At 40.6% G+C, this 16548-nt stretch overlaps 2 protein-coding genes and 1 long non-coding RNA gene across 4 annotated transcripts in view; 2 read left to right on the plus strand and 1 right to left on the minus strand.

Annotated features, from left to right (window-relative positions):
- The window catches only part of Morc2 (MORC family CW-type zinc finger 2), a 42660-nt gene extending 38850 nt beyond the window's left edge, over nt 1-3810 (minus strand). The window contains exon 1 of the mRNA XM_055624295.1: nt 3606-3810. Within this exon, the coding sequence (XP_055480270.1) occupies nt 3606-3673 (68 nt within the window). The 5' untranslated portion in view covers nt 3674-3810. The remainder of the gene's footprint in view (nt 1-3605) is intronic.
- Nucleotides 3811-4630: 820 nt separating this feature from the next.
- On the plus strand, nt 4631-7206 carry Tug1 (taurine up-regulated 1). The gene is made up of 2 exons (XM_055624059.1): nt 4631-4919; nt 5138-7206. Exons 1-2 carry the CDS (start codon nt 4631-4633, stop codon nt 5572-5574), a joined length of 726 nt encoding a protein of 241 aa, XP_055480034.1. The 3' UTR covers nt 5575-7206.
- A 75-nt stretch (nt 7207-7281) lies between these two features.
- LOC129689129 (uncharacterized) lies at nt 7282-14083 on the plus strand. 2 transcript variants are annotated; one of them, XR_008722037.1, is made up of 3 exons: nt 7282-7468; nt 8482-9170; nt 10782-14083. It is a non-coding gene; the product is annotated as an uncharacterized LOC129689129 (long non-coding RNA). The 2 variants fall into 2 exon arrangements; XR_008722036.1 differs by lacking the exon at nt 7282-7468 and having other exon boundaries at nt 8414-9170.
- Nucleotides 14084-16548: the final 2465 nt, after the last annotated feature.

The following is a 16548-nucleotide window of genomic DNA, read 5'->3' on the forward strand; positions in this document are numbered from 1 at the left end:
AGTTCCATTCAGCACATCCAGAACTACATAAGTTCCAGGACAGCCAGAGTTGCATTGTAAGATCTTGTTTAAAAAAAAGAAAACCTAAGAAATATTTAAATTGTGTCTGTGTGTATATATACATAAATATATGGGTATATCACCCACAAATATATGGTCAACCTACATTTCAGCAGGCTTGTAATTCAAATGAAACAGAAGTCTGACTTTATTGGTCCCTGTACATTCATTCCTCACATGGATACAATACCTATGCCAAAGGCAAGTAACAGAATGTTCCAGGAGTAACTGACAAAAAATGTCACCTTATATTAAGCATTATGCTCACCTGAGTACATAAGAGTATAACAAATCAAATGACTTAAGACATGTATCTTATTCCAAAGGAACATTAATCTTCTACTACAGGAATGGCAGACACAAAACCTACCACCTAAGAGCTTAAGATTCCTTTACTGTGAAAACCCTAACTTGTATAACCTCATAAAAAGCAGTGTATGCTATCAAAAGAAACTAGTTTTTTTCAATTTATCATGAGAATTTGCCTCTAGCCTTGATGCAGATATAACCAAGAATAATCATCAATAGAAACTATCATAAGTATTTAATTTTGACAAAAATTGAAACCTGTTTACTCTCTACAACATACACTTCTGAATGTATCAGCTTAGGGAGTGGATATGGCTCAGTTTAAGAGTACTTGTTGCTCTCGCAGAGGACTCAGGTTCAGTTCCCAGTTCCCACATGGCGGTTCACAACCACCCCTAACTCCAGTTCCAGGTATCAGGCATGAAAGTGGTACATATTCTTACATATAGGTAAAACACTCATACAAATAAAATTAAAAACATTCTAAAAATTTATCTGTCTAATGTATAACACCGGTGAACAGACTGCATTAGATTTTTTAGTCTACATAAAATAGTATAAAGAGAATAAACAACATTTGACTGTAATTTGGCATAATCTGCAAACACATCATATTTGCTCCATCTCACAAATGAAGAAACTGAAGCTCAAAGAAGTTGCCCTGTGCATAGGCACATAAATGAAACATTCAAATATAGGGTTTTTGGGTTTCTAAGCACAGGCTTTTCACAAAACCACAAAAATGTCTACTCCTCTAGCCTGGGCTCTGCTTGCAAGTCTACATAAAAAGAAAAGTAAACAAAATGCTGTTTATTTCACAATTCAAAATATTCCTAATTTTGCAGGTGTTACACCTAATTTTGTAGGTGTAACATCTGAAATTGTCTAGCATTTTTAAGATTTTAACAGAACAAAGCAGGTACTATAAGACCAATCTTTCCTTCTCTGAAGTTGATTTATTGAACCATTCTACTATTCTACTATTACATATAATTTTAAGTTTTTGTTTTCTCTAAGAATGAACTTCCAATCAAGTCATAAGGACTAAAACAAACCGAACAACAAACAAAAATACTTACACAGAAGAAATTTGAGGGTTCACTGCTATAGCCCACACCAGGAATCCCAGCACTTAAGAGGCTGAGGGCATGAGGATCAAAACCAGCCAAGGCTACACAGTAAAGGCCTGACTAAAATAAATACACCCTTACTGTGGTATTGTACAATTAAATATTTTCTTCATGTAAGAAAATAGACATATTTAAAGTAGAATCATTTCAAAGATCAAATCTGAAGTCCAAGTAAATTCCAGAGTTTCCAAATTCTATATGCCAATCCTTCTATATTGAAGCAAGCACAAAGTTCCAATTCAACATAGATAAAATTCACAGAAAATTCTCCAACATCACCTTATTCAAGTAACTCAGTTTACTTCTTTGCTTTGGCAGTGTTCACATACTATTAATAATGTATTTAACAGCAAAAGGAGGAATAATCCTCAAAAGGTTAATAAACCAAAATGGAAGACATTATTCAGGAAGTTAAATCCTCTACACACAGGAAAACAAAACCTTCAAGGTAAGAGTCAGCATTGTGTATTAGGTTAAAAGTATTAAGCACTGTAGCCAAATGCACCTTCCTGTCTTAAATCTGGGTACCTTTAATTTGCTTCTGCAGCCTCTCTAAGCTTCAAGATAATTTTTTTGAGCCTCAGTTTTCTCAAATGCAAGACAAGACCTAATTCAAAACCTATAGGTTTGTCTTAAAATTTATTTCTATTTAAAACACTGAGTAGCTAGAAGCAACAAAATGTTGACACTACTGTTTTGAAGAAAGTCTGTACTGATACTGGAATAACAGCTCTTGAAGGCTAGTTCACAGGGTCTTCTAAGTTTCTGAAAATCCATAATTCCAAATTTGCCCTGTCAGGCCAAAATTCATTTAAGTACCCTTCACCTGATTATTCTTAAGATGTACCTCAAATATAAGGCACACCGAAAGTGTGGCCAAAGGCTGTACTAGCATCTTTGATTAGTGAGGCTCCAGATCTATACTCTGTATCCAAGATAATCTCTGGGCTACCATCTCTTATCTACCTCAATAATAATAATAAACTTCCTAATTACTGCCAAAATAAAACCTCTCATCATTGGACAAATCAATACTCAGAAAAAAATTTACTTTTCAGAGGAGTTTTCTGTATTATGGACTCAGAAAATTCACTGTATTATTATGGGACAACTGAAGTCTATGGTCTCTATTCTTCAGATGGTTCATCTGAGCCATTTGTTCATTTAGGTCATTACTTCATCCCAGTACTCATTACTTACCTTAAGCTCAAAAGTAAAAGGTAAATGTATTAGTAGACTAGTTTTTGGCCCCACAAGATAACTTAGTCAAGGGCATAGTGGAGCACATTTTTAATTCCAGCACTTTGGAGGCAGAGGCAGGCAGATCTCTGTGAATTCCAGGCCAGCCTGGTCTGCACAGTCAGTTTCAGAACAGCCAGGGCTATAGAGAGAGACCCTATTTCCAAAACAACTAACTGACTTAAATAAATAAAATAAGCAAACCCTAAAATAGTCCACACTGAGTTATAATGATGTTAATCTCTTCACTTACTCAAGAACCATGACTACCGAATGCTTCTTTGATTTCACATATTTTAGGAAAAGACTTAAATCAAGGATTTTAAGGAAATTTCCACTCCTGCTTAACATATATAAACTACACTAGGTGTACTGCCAACTTGCCAAAAAAGATAAAGCCAATTGTTTGCTGAAAAATAACAGAAGCCTTCTTCTTCCAAGTTGGTCATTTACATGTCATCATCTTCTTCTTGTTGTTGTTAGAAATACTTGTTATAAACCTAATTGTCTAGGCCGTCACTAAAGACATACAACAGTTGATACTAGATGATCCAAATGTGGGCGATCCAAAGAGCAGTTTTGTTGGATTCCTATTAAACACTTGGATGAAACAACTCAATATTCTGACTCCATATACAGGCTGTATTTAGAAAAATTTGATCCAGTAAGTAAAAATAATTTTCTTCTAGATTAGCAACAAATATTTCACTGATCTCAGTTCTTCAATACTCAAGAAATCCTGTGATACATCTCAATCCAACGACACATGCCAAAGAACAAAAAAAGCAAAATTTTCTGAAGAAAGGATTTCCATATTAACACCAAGGAGTTAACTGGTTACCTCAGTGGCACCTACAAGATACTTACGAATTTGTGTGCAGATATTCAAAGGTTAGTTGAGCTCGGTTGAGACTGCTATAATTGGTGAAGGCCATGACTGCAAGGAGTCTCCAGTGTTTACCCGTAAACGGGGAAGTACATATAGAGGAACTGATTTTTTCAGGATTCCGTCCAGTAAAGGGTAAATTTGTGCTTCTTAGTGACACATGAAACAAAATTTCCCTAATATCTATCCAAAAATATAGTCAGATATTTGAAGCTGCAAGTGATTTAAGTATTTCAATGACTCTGCTGTAATATTTTGGAAAGAACTACATCCTAAACCTACAGTCCTTAAGCGCTCCGAGGGCCAAGCTTCCTTCACACAATTCCGACGCCCGACGCGCATCAAAAAATGAATGGTTCTGAATGGTCTTCCAACTCGGCAGTTAGTTACAGCTTCATCTTCACGTTCTTCGAGTCCTTTTCTAGTCTCCTAACTTTCCTGCGAGGAATCTGGAAATTGACCTACTTCTGTCATAAAGCTGACGGTCCACCTACGTCATTACCACAGAAGACTTCGTCACCACCGAAGACGCCGGGCTCCTCAAACAGGTGCTCTACGAGGCGGGGCGGTGCAGAAGATGCTATTTCCGGCTTTCCCCGGCTTCCCAACTGAAAGGTCCTCGGTGCCGACCGACGATTTCTTTCCCCAAACCCCGGCCCAACACAGCTGGCTCGGATGCCACAACCACCACAGATGGCGGGGGAAACTGCTCACAGCGGCCCACACAAACACCTCATGATAAGCCCCCTCCCGAATCACCTCAGGCGCGCCCTTCCCCCACTCTCCTCAGAAGATGGCCTCGGCCCCTCAGGCCCTCGCAGGCCCGGGTCCTGTGGCCACCTCCTCGCTCCTGACAGAGAGGAGCTAGTCCCAGCTCCAGGGCGGAGAACGGGGGGCAGCGGCGAGCGCACCAGCAGGGGCGACCGGGCGTTGCCTGCAGCTCGCAGATGCCTTTGTCCCTCCCCGCGGAACTGGAACTCAACCACCGCAGCGCGCTCTTGGAACCATGTGCCGCCTTCTCCGCCGCCGCCGCCCGCGCGACCCGCGCCGCGCCTCGACAGGCGATGACGGGGCGGGCGCCACGGGACTCGGCGTCGGGGACTTGTCCTGCCTGCGGCACACGCCGCCGCCGCCACGGCCGCCTCGGCCACCGCTTTGTCTCCGTCAGCGCACGCAGCGCGGGTCACCTCGCTCCCTGCCGACGGCCTGTACCTCCGAGGCCTCCGCCGCGCCGCCGGCCAATCACGGCGCCGCTGCTCTTCCCGCCCCCGCGCCGGGGCTCCGCCTCCTGATTGGCGGGCCCCGGCAGCCCACGTGACCGGATCTGGCCGGGCCGGGCCGCCCCCCGTCACGTGAGGGCGCGCGCCTCTCTTCCTGCTTGCCTGAGCCTCACCGCCATTTAAAGAAACAGTACCGGGGGCGGGCCGAGCGACGCAGCCGGGACGGTAGCCGCAGCGCGGAGCGGAGGAGCCATCTTGTCTGGTCGCCGGGGAGTCAGGCCCCTAACTCGAAGAAGCCCTGGCGCGCCCTCCCCCCCTCCCCGGTCTGGTAGGGCGAAGGAGCGGGCGTGCGGTCGATCGAGCGATCGGTTGGCGGCTCTTTCTCCTGCTCTGGCATCCAGCTCTTGGGGCGCAGGCCCGGCCGCCGCGGCGCGCGCCCGGTGGCCGTTGGCGCTCGCGCCGCGTCTTTCTTCTCGTACGCAGAACTCGGGCGGCGGCCTATGCTTTTGCGATTCGACGAGGAGTCGTCCGGGTGGTCGGCGGCGGCGGGCAGCTGCTCCGCCCCGCTCCCGGGGAGGCGGCGGGGGAGGCTGGGGGGGCCGGGGCCGGCCTGGAGGCCTGGCGCCACCCTTCAGGGCCTGCTAGGACCCAGTTGGAGGGACAGGAGGGGGCCGGAGGATGGCTGGTGGTGGGCTTTCTCCTTTGCCTTTTCCTACTCATGCCGCCTTAGTGGGGGCCGGGAGCTCTGGCGGCAGCTCCGGGGTGGGGATTCGAGCTCCGGAGTCGGAAGATCTGGGTTTGCTTCCGGGCCTAGCCACCCGCTGGTCGAGTGACCTTAGGCAAGTCACTCTGTAATTTGTCTGCGCCTCAGTTTCCTCCTCTGCCTATCAGTGTGTGTATGGAATTGAAAGCGCTTTACGGAAGCGTCGGTTTACATAAAAGGTGATTATTGTTTTTGTTTTTCTTTTGAGTTGCAAGAAGACTTAGCAATTGCTCATTCCCTGAAATTAAATCCGGGAGCCTCTTATTGGAGATCGGAAGGCTCCCTGAATTTGTGTACAGAAACACGTTGGGGGAATGTATTCTAGGGCAGTGAGCGGATCCTTCCTCCCATAGCAAGTTTTCAAAGGGAGCTATGACCCAGAACAGTTTTTGCCACCGGGAGGAGACTGAGGCCTACATGTCATTTGGGACCCCTCACAACCAATATGAAGCCCCCGTTTGAGTCCCTGGTATATGTGAGCTGCTTCTTAACGCATAATGACTTCACTGCTTGGCTTTCATTCTAAGACCTTTCCTCTCACCGTAGGGTGCCTGAAGGGTGGCTGATGCGTATGGTACAATGACACCCACTATAAAGCAGCTACAGTAGAAGTGAATGTGTTCAATAGAATCAAGAAGTGTAATCTTTGGCCCAGCGATTGTTTTCTGCTGCTCGTCCTGGTGCCTGACTACTTTTCGTTCATTGACCATTTTCAATGACCATGATTGACACCTATCATTTGCTCCTATTTTGTATCCCTGGTTTGTCTGGTTGATAGTGAACAGGCTAATTTTTAAATGGTGCTGCCAAACCCAGCTAATGGTGCACGTGAATTTTTAGCAAGCGGGCTCCTTGGAACAGATTGAACCAGGCGTTGGATTCCTGAAGATGGTTGGGGTTGGTTTTGGTTTTGGTTTGGTTGGATTGGTTTTTATTATTAATTGAAGGTTAACATTCTCTGAAAAGTTTTGTTGGGCTCTGGCTAAACCACAAAATCAGTATATTTGGAAATAATTTGAAGCTTAACTTTTTCCTGGCCAGCCTTGTATTCTAGTTGCTTGCAAGTGTGAGACTTAAGTGGCCAAAATGCCATTTTGTTTGTTTGTTAATTGTCAGCTGCTTTTATCAAATTCCAGGCCATTATCCAGCAAACACTATAAAAATGTTTGAACAGTTGGATTTCAAACATTTTCGTTTTGTGGAGTGGTGCTTATCAAGTGGTACAGCTCTTTAAGCAAGTGAACACAAACATATTTAAGTGTATTTTGTATGATTAGATGTTACCAATTCTGATATTTTATTCAAATGTCTAAAATAAGTTGACTATTCCCTTTACCAAAGGGCCAGAGACAAATGATTTTCTTTCAAAAGAAATGACTGTTTTGGAGAAAAATGTGTTGGTCTTAGCTCTTTTGTAATTAATCTGGATGTACCTCAAAAGACTCTTTTAAGACTGTGATTTTAAAAGGCTTTCGTCTGGAGAAAGAAAAGAATATCAACTGGAACTTAAAAGCTTGAAATTCTGTGACAGAACATGGATGTCCAGGATTGGAGGTTCACGAAGTGTTTGCAGTAGTTGGAGCAGATACAGCTTTTCAGTGGAGCTGCCACCATGGATTCCAGGTTTCCAGATTTTCAAGAACTGGACCTGTGACTGAGAAGAGCTTGTCAAGGTATGACAGGAACTCTGGAGGTGGTTGTTTTGTATTCTTCAATTTTGGAACTGTTGATCTTGCTGTGAGTAAAGAGGCATCGACTCACCAAGCACTGCCACCAGCACTGTTACTGGAAACTTGAAGACCCAAGTCTCTGTCCAGACCCTCAGTGCGAACTGACAACACTCCATCCAAAGTCAACTACGGTACTTGTCATTTTCCAAAATGCCTTACTTTCCATTTCTGCACTTCTGTTTTCTTTACCCTGGAAATGCACTTCTGTGGTTCATCACCTGGCACAGCTCTCCTATTTCATTTACAATTAAGATGCTCTCATCCCTGCGACTCTCCTAACATTAGAAAGAGTGCCTTTAGGATAGCTTTAATCTTCTATGTGAAAAATCTGGTAAACGTTCCTCGCATGCATTTATTATTTTTCTGTATAGCAAATGCTGAAAGTAAGATTTATGTATCTTTGCCCAAACGTTGAAGCCTTTTTAGAGCAAGGAACCTTAATCCTCAGTGTGTACATAATTGCTACATTATTAATAGCATTACTCTTGATAAAGTAATTCATTAGCTCTAAACCATGTTTCTTTCATGTTTTATTTGTTAATTCTAGATTTAACAAAGAAATCTTGGTAACCATATGACCCGAAAAGGAACCAAGAGTCAAATGAAAGAGAGATAGAACTTAAGGTGAAGGTTAGGACAGTTTTTAAGAGACAAGAACATAAGACAACATTACAACACCACCGAAAAAGTTATGGGTAAAAGTGGTATGTTATCTAAAAATCTCACGGTTTTTGTGCCAATTTTGAAAACACTTTTTCTCCCTACCAACTAATGTCCAGCAGCCTGAACACAAATAACTGCCCCACAGTAGGACTTTAAAGCATTTCCTATTTGTTGTCTCCCTGAGACAGTTACAAAATTACCTTTGTGGGAGAACTTTCAGCATTTGCTCATCCAGCTTTTATTTTTTTTGCTGACCTCATCTCTAGTAATTTCACTATCACCATCTAAGCCTGGTTTTTGAATACCATCAGTTGATATGCTGACAACAGACCCCCAACCCAGTGTTAGACTCCCGTGTTTATTATAATTTCATGTATTTGTTACCTGTTTTTTCACTGCCCCTTCTAGTCCTGTGCCTCCTGATTGCTGAATGTTCACCTGGACCCTCTGATGACCTTCCTTCTATTCCATCAACCTACAGACCTGGTACCTGGATTTTTGTCCATGGTGATTCCTGCCACCTTACTACTGAAGAAGACACCATTCCAGTGGACCACTGTGACCCAAGAAACATTCAGCCATCATGATGTGGCCTTTACCTCCACTCCTGTCCTACTCTGCCCAGATTCAGCACAGCCCTTTATAATGCAGTCAAGAGTCTTCAAGCCAAATAACTAAAGCTATTTTATCATAAAAAAGGCCAAGTTTATTCCATAAATGTACAGCTCATTTCTGCAGTTTAAAGTCTTCAGAGACACTTAGTAAACTTGGACCGGGGGATTTTGTTTTGTTTTGTTTTGTTTTGTTTAAATCGTCAACACTGAAGAAAGGCATCATCTCTGAGAACAACATTGGACCATACTCCACAGTCTAAAATGATTAAAGTTTAATGAGCTGCCTAGGATCCTGTCAAGGTCACTGGACTCCTGTTATTTTCCTACTTCAAATCTAGCTGTCTACTGAATGAGAAAGCAGATATTCTGACCCATTGGGATCAAAACCAAGGCACATTGATTTCCTCCTAGTATCATCTTTGGGTTACTCAGGAACCAAAACTTTTCATACCGATTTAAGAAACTCTACTAAGGACTCCCTTTATCTAACCATCTCACAAGTCTTCAATCAGATTCCTGAAAAGGCCTCTTGATACATCAAGATAGAACCTATATGGTAATTTTCTCTGTTTATATAGCACTTTACAGGTTCAAAGCACTTTCATATACAGTTAGGTAATTACCAACACAGTCACACCACTTTTTGAAATGAGAGAACAAGTGTTTAAGAACTTAAGCAATTATCCAAGGTGACACGGTAGATAGTAGTCCTTCTGACTCCCAGTCCAGTATTATTCTTGGCATTATCTTAGCCTTCACTTTATCCACAGTATTAAAATGGCTGGGGACTGAAAAATGTACATGTTTCCAATTTATATGGTGCCCAATAGAGCACAGTGTTAGAAGTGCAATCATGATAACTACATCTAGATCAGAATCCCTTGATGACATCCCTTAAGTGTAGGAACAATCAGTCTCCATGGTGATTAATGATCTGCTTTTTAAAAAAAGAAACAAGGGTATACAATATGAAACATATTTTTTAGAGTTTCTTGTTCATTTTCATGTTCTTCCCAAGAGTAGCCGAAATAATTTCAAATCTGTACTTGTTTCTGTTAATTGCTTTAAGTCTTATTAATGTTACTGGACACAGAAAGCTTACCTATAGTCTTCTGTCCCCAAATAAATAGGTAGAATGAGCCATTTGCTTTTATATATGTATATAATTTATATATATATTTTTTGTTGTTGTTGTCCAGTGGGTGGTAAAATAGATAATAAGCATTTCCACACAAATTGCAGTGTAGTGTTTTAGGGTCTTAAGACATGCAGCAAAGTTTCATTTAGCTGTTTTGCCCAATGTGTTGTACATCAATAAACACAGATTGCTGTGGGGTTTTTTCCAACATTCTTTTTAACAGAATGGAAACTGTCAGAGCTGTGTAACCAGTGCTTCTTAATTATTGGCAGATTGGTCTAGAGACCCCATAATAAATTCACTGTCTTTAAAACCACCCTTTCTCATACTTTGTCATTAACTGATTGAATTAGCATGTTACATCTGAGCATTACACATTTTGATTTATACCTGTTTGTCAAGGGAACCTCTAAAATATTTGTGATAATAGGGGAAAAATTGACTTTTGTCTTAGTTGAACTAGCAATAGCTTCCCAATGTTGTAACTTTTAAGGGGATTGCTTCTCAGGTAGGTAAGGAGGAAAAAGGGAAAGATCTTCATAGAATTAGAGTTGTGGCCCAGTGAGACCTTACTGCATAAGTCAAGTCATCCAACCATGGACTTCTCAAAAGTAATATTTGGAAGAAAAAAAAATGCATTTCCCAGTGCTATTACAGCTTAAAACCAAAAGTCTTGTTCTCTGGTAGTCATTTTTAATAGTTATTTTTTATCAGTTCTTTAGGAATTTCATACAGACTCCCCTAACTTCCCCAAGACTCACTCTACCTTCTTTCAGTTTCATGTCCTCCCCTTCCCCGACCTCCCCAGCTGTGTTGCTCAGATTCTCATGGGGCCATCCACTAGAGCATGGTCAGCCCTTTTAGCCATTTTAAAGCCCAACTTTAATCAAAATTTATAATAAATTCAAGCTTTAAGTCTACCAATCTGTAGCATTAGGAAAACAATAGAAAAACACTTGTCTACTTATTTTTAGCATTGAGCTTGCTTACCCACATTATGGTTTCCATGACCTATTTTTTGTATTTCAGCATTTTGTGAACAACTTATCCTTATCACTGGTTTTGCAAAGGCTTTGTGCTCATGAAGCTCCTTGAAGAAAAGCTATGTGGAAGTCCAGAGTAAAGTGAAGCTGCTCTGGATGAAGTAGTGAAGCGGGAATAGGGGTCTGCAGCCTGCCACCACCATCTTCCTTTACTACCATGGACTTCCCTATGTAAAATTCTTCAGAAAATATTACTTGGAACCACTGCCCTAGACAACATGTTTGACCTGAATGGCATTCTGATCTTTTATGTATTTCCAACCCAATATAGTTCATACTCAGTTAATGCTGAACATGTTTGGAGATGGGTATGCCTTTAGCAAGAGAATGATCGTACAGCATTGTTGAATGAAATTTTATTAATAGCATTCCATCCACGGTGGACTTCGTAAAGTTGGATATAGCCAGAGAGCAATTCATATATATCCTACACTGAAGAACCCCATAACTAATGGTACTGGAAGTACATAACTTGGAAGTCATGAAACTTGGATATATGAACTGCCTGAAAGCTGGTATTGAAGCTGATGCCTCATTGAGACCATCTTAGACCAAGTTGTTCATTTGCCCTCTCATTGTGTTACTCCACATACAGAAGGTAATGATTAACTGTGAAGCAGAATTCAAATACAGTTTTTCCTGCTCATCATTCATTGCCTCAAATTTTGGGTCATGTGATACAACTAGTAGTGATTAGACTGCTCCATGTTTTTTTGTTTGTTATTTAGTAACAACTTTTCAGGGCTTAAGCTAAACTTCTGTATCTGCCTATTCGAATTAACTACTCAATTCTACATGGACCAGATGATCCTGAAGACACATTCTCTAAACATCCTTTATCTTATGTGTGACTTCAAATACAGCTGGAAAATTTTCCTCTACCCAGTGAGATATTCTTTAATGATTAGTCTTCATGCCTGGTACCATCAACTGTATATCATGGGCATAGTTGGACATAGACATTTGACTCGTCTCTAGGTCGTGATAGCTTTCTAGGCACTTCAAATAGCATATTGCCAACCATTTTGCTGGAAAAGTAGACTAACTTGGAAAAAAATCTATAAATGGCAGCTAAGGATTTTTTCAGTATTCTTGAGTTTCTGTCCTTGTATATATTTTCAATAGAATTTCATCTGTCTCATCCTATCCCTTTATACTGGTTCAGAGTGGCTGACTTTATTCCTTACTATGAAGTGTTCTTAAAGCATTAAGATTATTTTTTTTTTTGTAGAAAGGATAAAATTCCAGAATATCCAAATCATATAGTGAACAAGACTTCAATTTGTGACCTGAGAAAATCTCATTCTTCGTAGTCAAGAGCCAACTGCCATCAGCTACTCTTAAGTACACAATTGAAACTGCCTCCTTTATATCATGATTCTTGCCACAAATCAGACTCTGATCTAATTAGACTGCTCATGGTCAGCAAATCAAAATCTGGATGACATCTGCTTGTATATACAACTATTTGTAAAGAAGAAATCACAGATTTCGCTTTTCTATTATCTCTATATTGTTAGCTCTTTATTTGTAGTAAAAAGTCTACACTGCCAGTTATTCCCTCCTGCCATACTCAGTTAAAGTGAAGAATCAAGAATCAGTGATTGGATAAGTAGGAAAAGCTAAAACCTAAGGCAAAAGCCTTCATCTAGGACCTTTTCTACTATCTTCATGCCTCGGATCTCATCTAAATCAACAGTGCCATCTAACCAGTCTGAGGCCTTGACTTGCCTTTAAGATGATTCTTGGAGATGGGCTGTATTACAGAAGGTGAAGACTTGATTACCAAAGAAAGTAGAGCCAACTATGACAAGCCTGGTTCTACAATCCTATTGCTCCCAGATGTAGCATAGACTCCTAACTAGAACCTCAAGTCTGCATTGAGGATATAGCCTTCTAAGCTGGCAGTTCTTGCACAGATGAGCAGGAAAATGAAAGCTGCTATACCCAACTGGCCCTTTGAGATCCAAAAATTATGTCTGGAGTAAACCCTGTGGAATAACTCTGGAGTACCCAGGACAAATCTAATTTACAGAGCTTCATTATTAATCTGCCTGTCCTTCAAGATGATAGCTTAACTATTGGTATGGCTGGCCCTGCTGAAATTACTGTTTGTCTGTTTACTAGTCTTCAGCTCTTAACCTGCCTTTTTTTTGACATGCTACTTCAATCAGACTAACTGGCCTTGAGAAGACTACAGTCAGTTTCAGCCTCTCTTGTGCCCAGTTCCAGCAAGGAATTTTGAATAGAAGAAACCTGTACCTCTCCCCACCAGAACTTAATATTCACAGCAGGAAGGACCATGCTGCATACTCTTCAATCAGCAACCTCAAGTAGAGAATAACCCTGCTTATTTTCGATGCTTGAAACGGCTATTTTACCTAAAAGTAGAATAGCAGGTTGAAAGCAGAGTACATTGCTGTTTTCCTGTGGTAACTCAGAAATGAACATGATCGACCAGGACTCAGAAATTACAAGTTCATCTTAACAAGAGACAGAAAGCAACACCAGTTTACTGCTGAACTTTGCCACTAACTCAAACACCCTCACAGACATGCTTATCAATTAGGAGGCTGGTTTTCCTGCTTCATATCACTAATGTACTGGGACTGATAGATGTGACTTGAAAGCAAACCTATGATGACTTGTAGAGTATGATGCTAATGGAAATTATTGTTTATTCAAGTGAATTGTAAATTTCCTGAGGATTTTTGGAATTTGATTACCAAGGAAGAAATACCAGCTGCCAAAAGTCGACTTTATGGGCAAAGATTAAGCTTTCTGTATCTGGTCTTATCCTGGATGTTAGCTGTTTTGTTTTGTTTTGTTATTATTGCTCAGCATCCATTCCGTCTCACTATAACAACTTCGTGTTTTTTGAAACCATCTCTTCCAACTTCCAGTCTGTGTGGTTTAGACTTTTTGAATCTTGTACTGGACATGCTATTCCAATTTCATCAATCAGCAAAGTCCATCTTGACTCTAGTGATTGGTTCAAGAATGGATGCATGATTCAAGTTTGTTCAATGATAATCAACCCTAGGCGTTTTACTCAGTTGTGGAGAAGTTCTCATTACTTAGATGCTTGAGTGTTACAGGAGAAAACTCAAACCAACAGGGCCTACTATGTTGAATGACTCAGGCAGAGAATGAAGCCAGTACAGAGGGAAACAGAGCCAAAAGTTCTGATGACATTTATGCCCCTGGATCCAACCGTGCCTGAAGCTAGTGATATCCCCTGGACTTTTCAGTTATGTGAACCAATAAATACCCTTTTTGTTTAAGTTACTTTGAGTTGGGTTTCTATTACTTGAAATTAAGTCCTGACTACTAAAAGTATTTACCAGCAACGAAACTTGTTATGGTCAAGTTCTTAAGGTGGAGGTCAAGGCCACATTTAAATTTAAATTTAAATAAAAAACAGAAACAATAATATAATACAGAAACATAAAAATTACTGGTAAAAAAAAATTAAGAAGAGATTGGTTGAATACAATATGGTTCAGCCATAAAAGAAAATCTACATAGTTGTTAACTGAGTGGGCATAGAAAAATGGCCACAAGGGTAATTAAGGGAGACAAGCTAATTGATAGAAATGTATGGTGTGAACTCCTTTAAACGTCTGCTTATCTTTTCATAAAAAGATCTGTTAACTGGCTTGAGCAGTGTAGATTACATGAGACTCAATTTCTGTATTTGACTTTTTTACACTACCATACTACTTTTAAACTTTATTTAAAAATAAAGCATTTTAAAAGTAAATGCCTACTATTGGACCTTGGCAAGTTACTTAATCCTGAGTTTATTTGTGAAATGATTAAGAATAGCAATAACCTCTGTAGAGTGAATCTAACACATTTTTGTGTTCTGCAAGATGGCAGATGGCTACACTTTAGAAAGCTTACAGTTCAGCAATTGTTCCTTAGTTTTTAAAGCTTCCTTTAAAGCATCTTGAATCATCACGACTATCAGAGCTTGATAGGTTCACCTTCCATGAGAAATTATTCCAGATTTTAAAGTGATGGCTAAACTGCTAAATCTGATGGCATTGCCTACATTAGGCAAAGAGAAGAAAATGAGTCACTTTTTAAAGTCACGGCAATAAAAGTAAGGCCTTTGGATTGCTAAAGCTGCTACACATATACCTTGAATTTTCATCTTAGAAAAACGTGCGTGTCTTAAAGCACTCGAATGCTGTGGCAGTGTGACATTTACATCCTGGTTACTGGTCCACTGAAGATTCACTATTTAAATGTTATAATGTACATACATTGCTTTGGCCTGCCCCAAATCACTTTCTTCACTGGCAGAGCTCCACTCTTCCTTTGAAGAGCTGTTCCTTTTCCATATGACATGGTTCTGATGGAACAGTGCATGACAGTATACTGGCCTCATACTCCTGGCCAAGGCCAATCTTACCAAAATTTATCTCCCACCAGGACTTTAGATTTTTTTTTTTAAATATATATTGATGTTCAGCCTGCATGTGTATCTGTGTGAGGGGATCAGATGCCCTGGGAACTGTGGAGTTACAGAGAGTTGTGAGCTGTCATGTGGGGCCCAGTTCTGTAGAGGCAGCCATTGAGCCATCTCTCCAACCCCTATTTTTAATGTTTTTTGAGACAGGGTTCTTCTGGAACTTGCTTGTAGACCAAGCTGGTCTTGAACTCAAAGAGACCACCTACCTCCCAAATGCTGGGATTAAAGGCCTCCACTACCGCTGCTTGTCAAGGATCTCAGATTTTAAAGAGAAATGAGAGGCAAAGTGGCAGGAAATGAATGGTTCTGATAAAAATGTCCCAAAGAAACTATACAGGCAATGGTGCATAATCCTCTGGAGAGCCCTAAAACCTGTTTTCAAGTCCAGTTACTTAGGTTTTCCTTTATTGTAGCCTATCACACTTCTATAAATTCACCTTTTGTAAGGAAAAACTGAGATTCCAAGATGATTCAACAGATAAATGTACCTGCTGCCAAATCTGACTGCCTCTGTTGTGTCCCTAGTATCTAGATACTAGGAGAGAACCAACTCTAACAACTTGTCCTCTGACTTCCACGTTTGTGCTGAACATACAGACAGAATAAATACAATTTTTAAATGAGTTCCTATTGGTGGTAATCAAATGACTTGAAGGAAACAATAAAATAGTGAACTTCAGATACTCGTGAAACCAATTGATTATTGCCCTGGAACTGAATTAAAGTTAACCCTTCTAGAAGTCTTTGGGAAAGGGAAGCTTCCCCCCTCTCCCTTTCTGGGTAAGGCAACTAGTAACAGTATCCTACCTTGGTCTTTGGAATAATAAAGCAAATGTTGGGGCCCGGAGACCCCAACAGAGATGGTCATTTGTTTATTGGATAACTTAAATTGAAGAGAACCACTTTCGGTCAGAGACATGGCTTTTAGGCAAGAAATAAACCCCTGCTCCTTTGTGCAAACTAGCGCTTGAAGATGAGTTCCTAAATTTCTAGATTAAAGAATAAGTTTGAGGTATTATTAAAATCTTCTAAAAGTAACATGATTAACCTTAAGAAACCCAGTAATTCATAAAAAGGGGACCATAGAAGCTGTAAAGAGAACAATAGATGCACTTGGCTATATAAAACAAATCTTTGTAGGTTAGACTAAGGATGTATCTCCAATTAGACAGACTCAGGAGTACTCTCCCCTATACATAGGATTTCTATGAATTAACGACACTGATAGTTGTGTCATGTAACAACAGCCATATATTCCAAGAAATGCTTTGTT

This window comes from Psammomys obesus, unplaced genomic scaffold (assembly GCF_907164565.1).
Source record: "Psammomys obesus unplaced genomic scaffold, mPsaObe1.curated_primary_1811, whole genome shotgun sequence".
NCBI classification, from domain to species: Eukaryota; Metazoa; Chordata; class Mammalia; order Rodentia; family Muridae; genus Psammomys; species Psammomys obesus.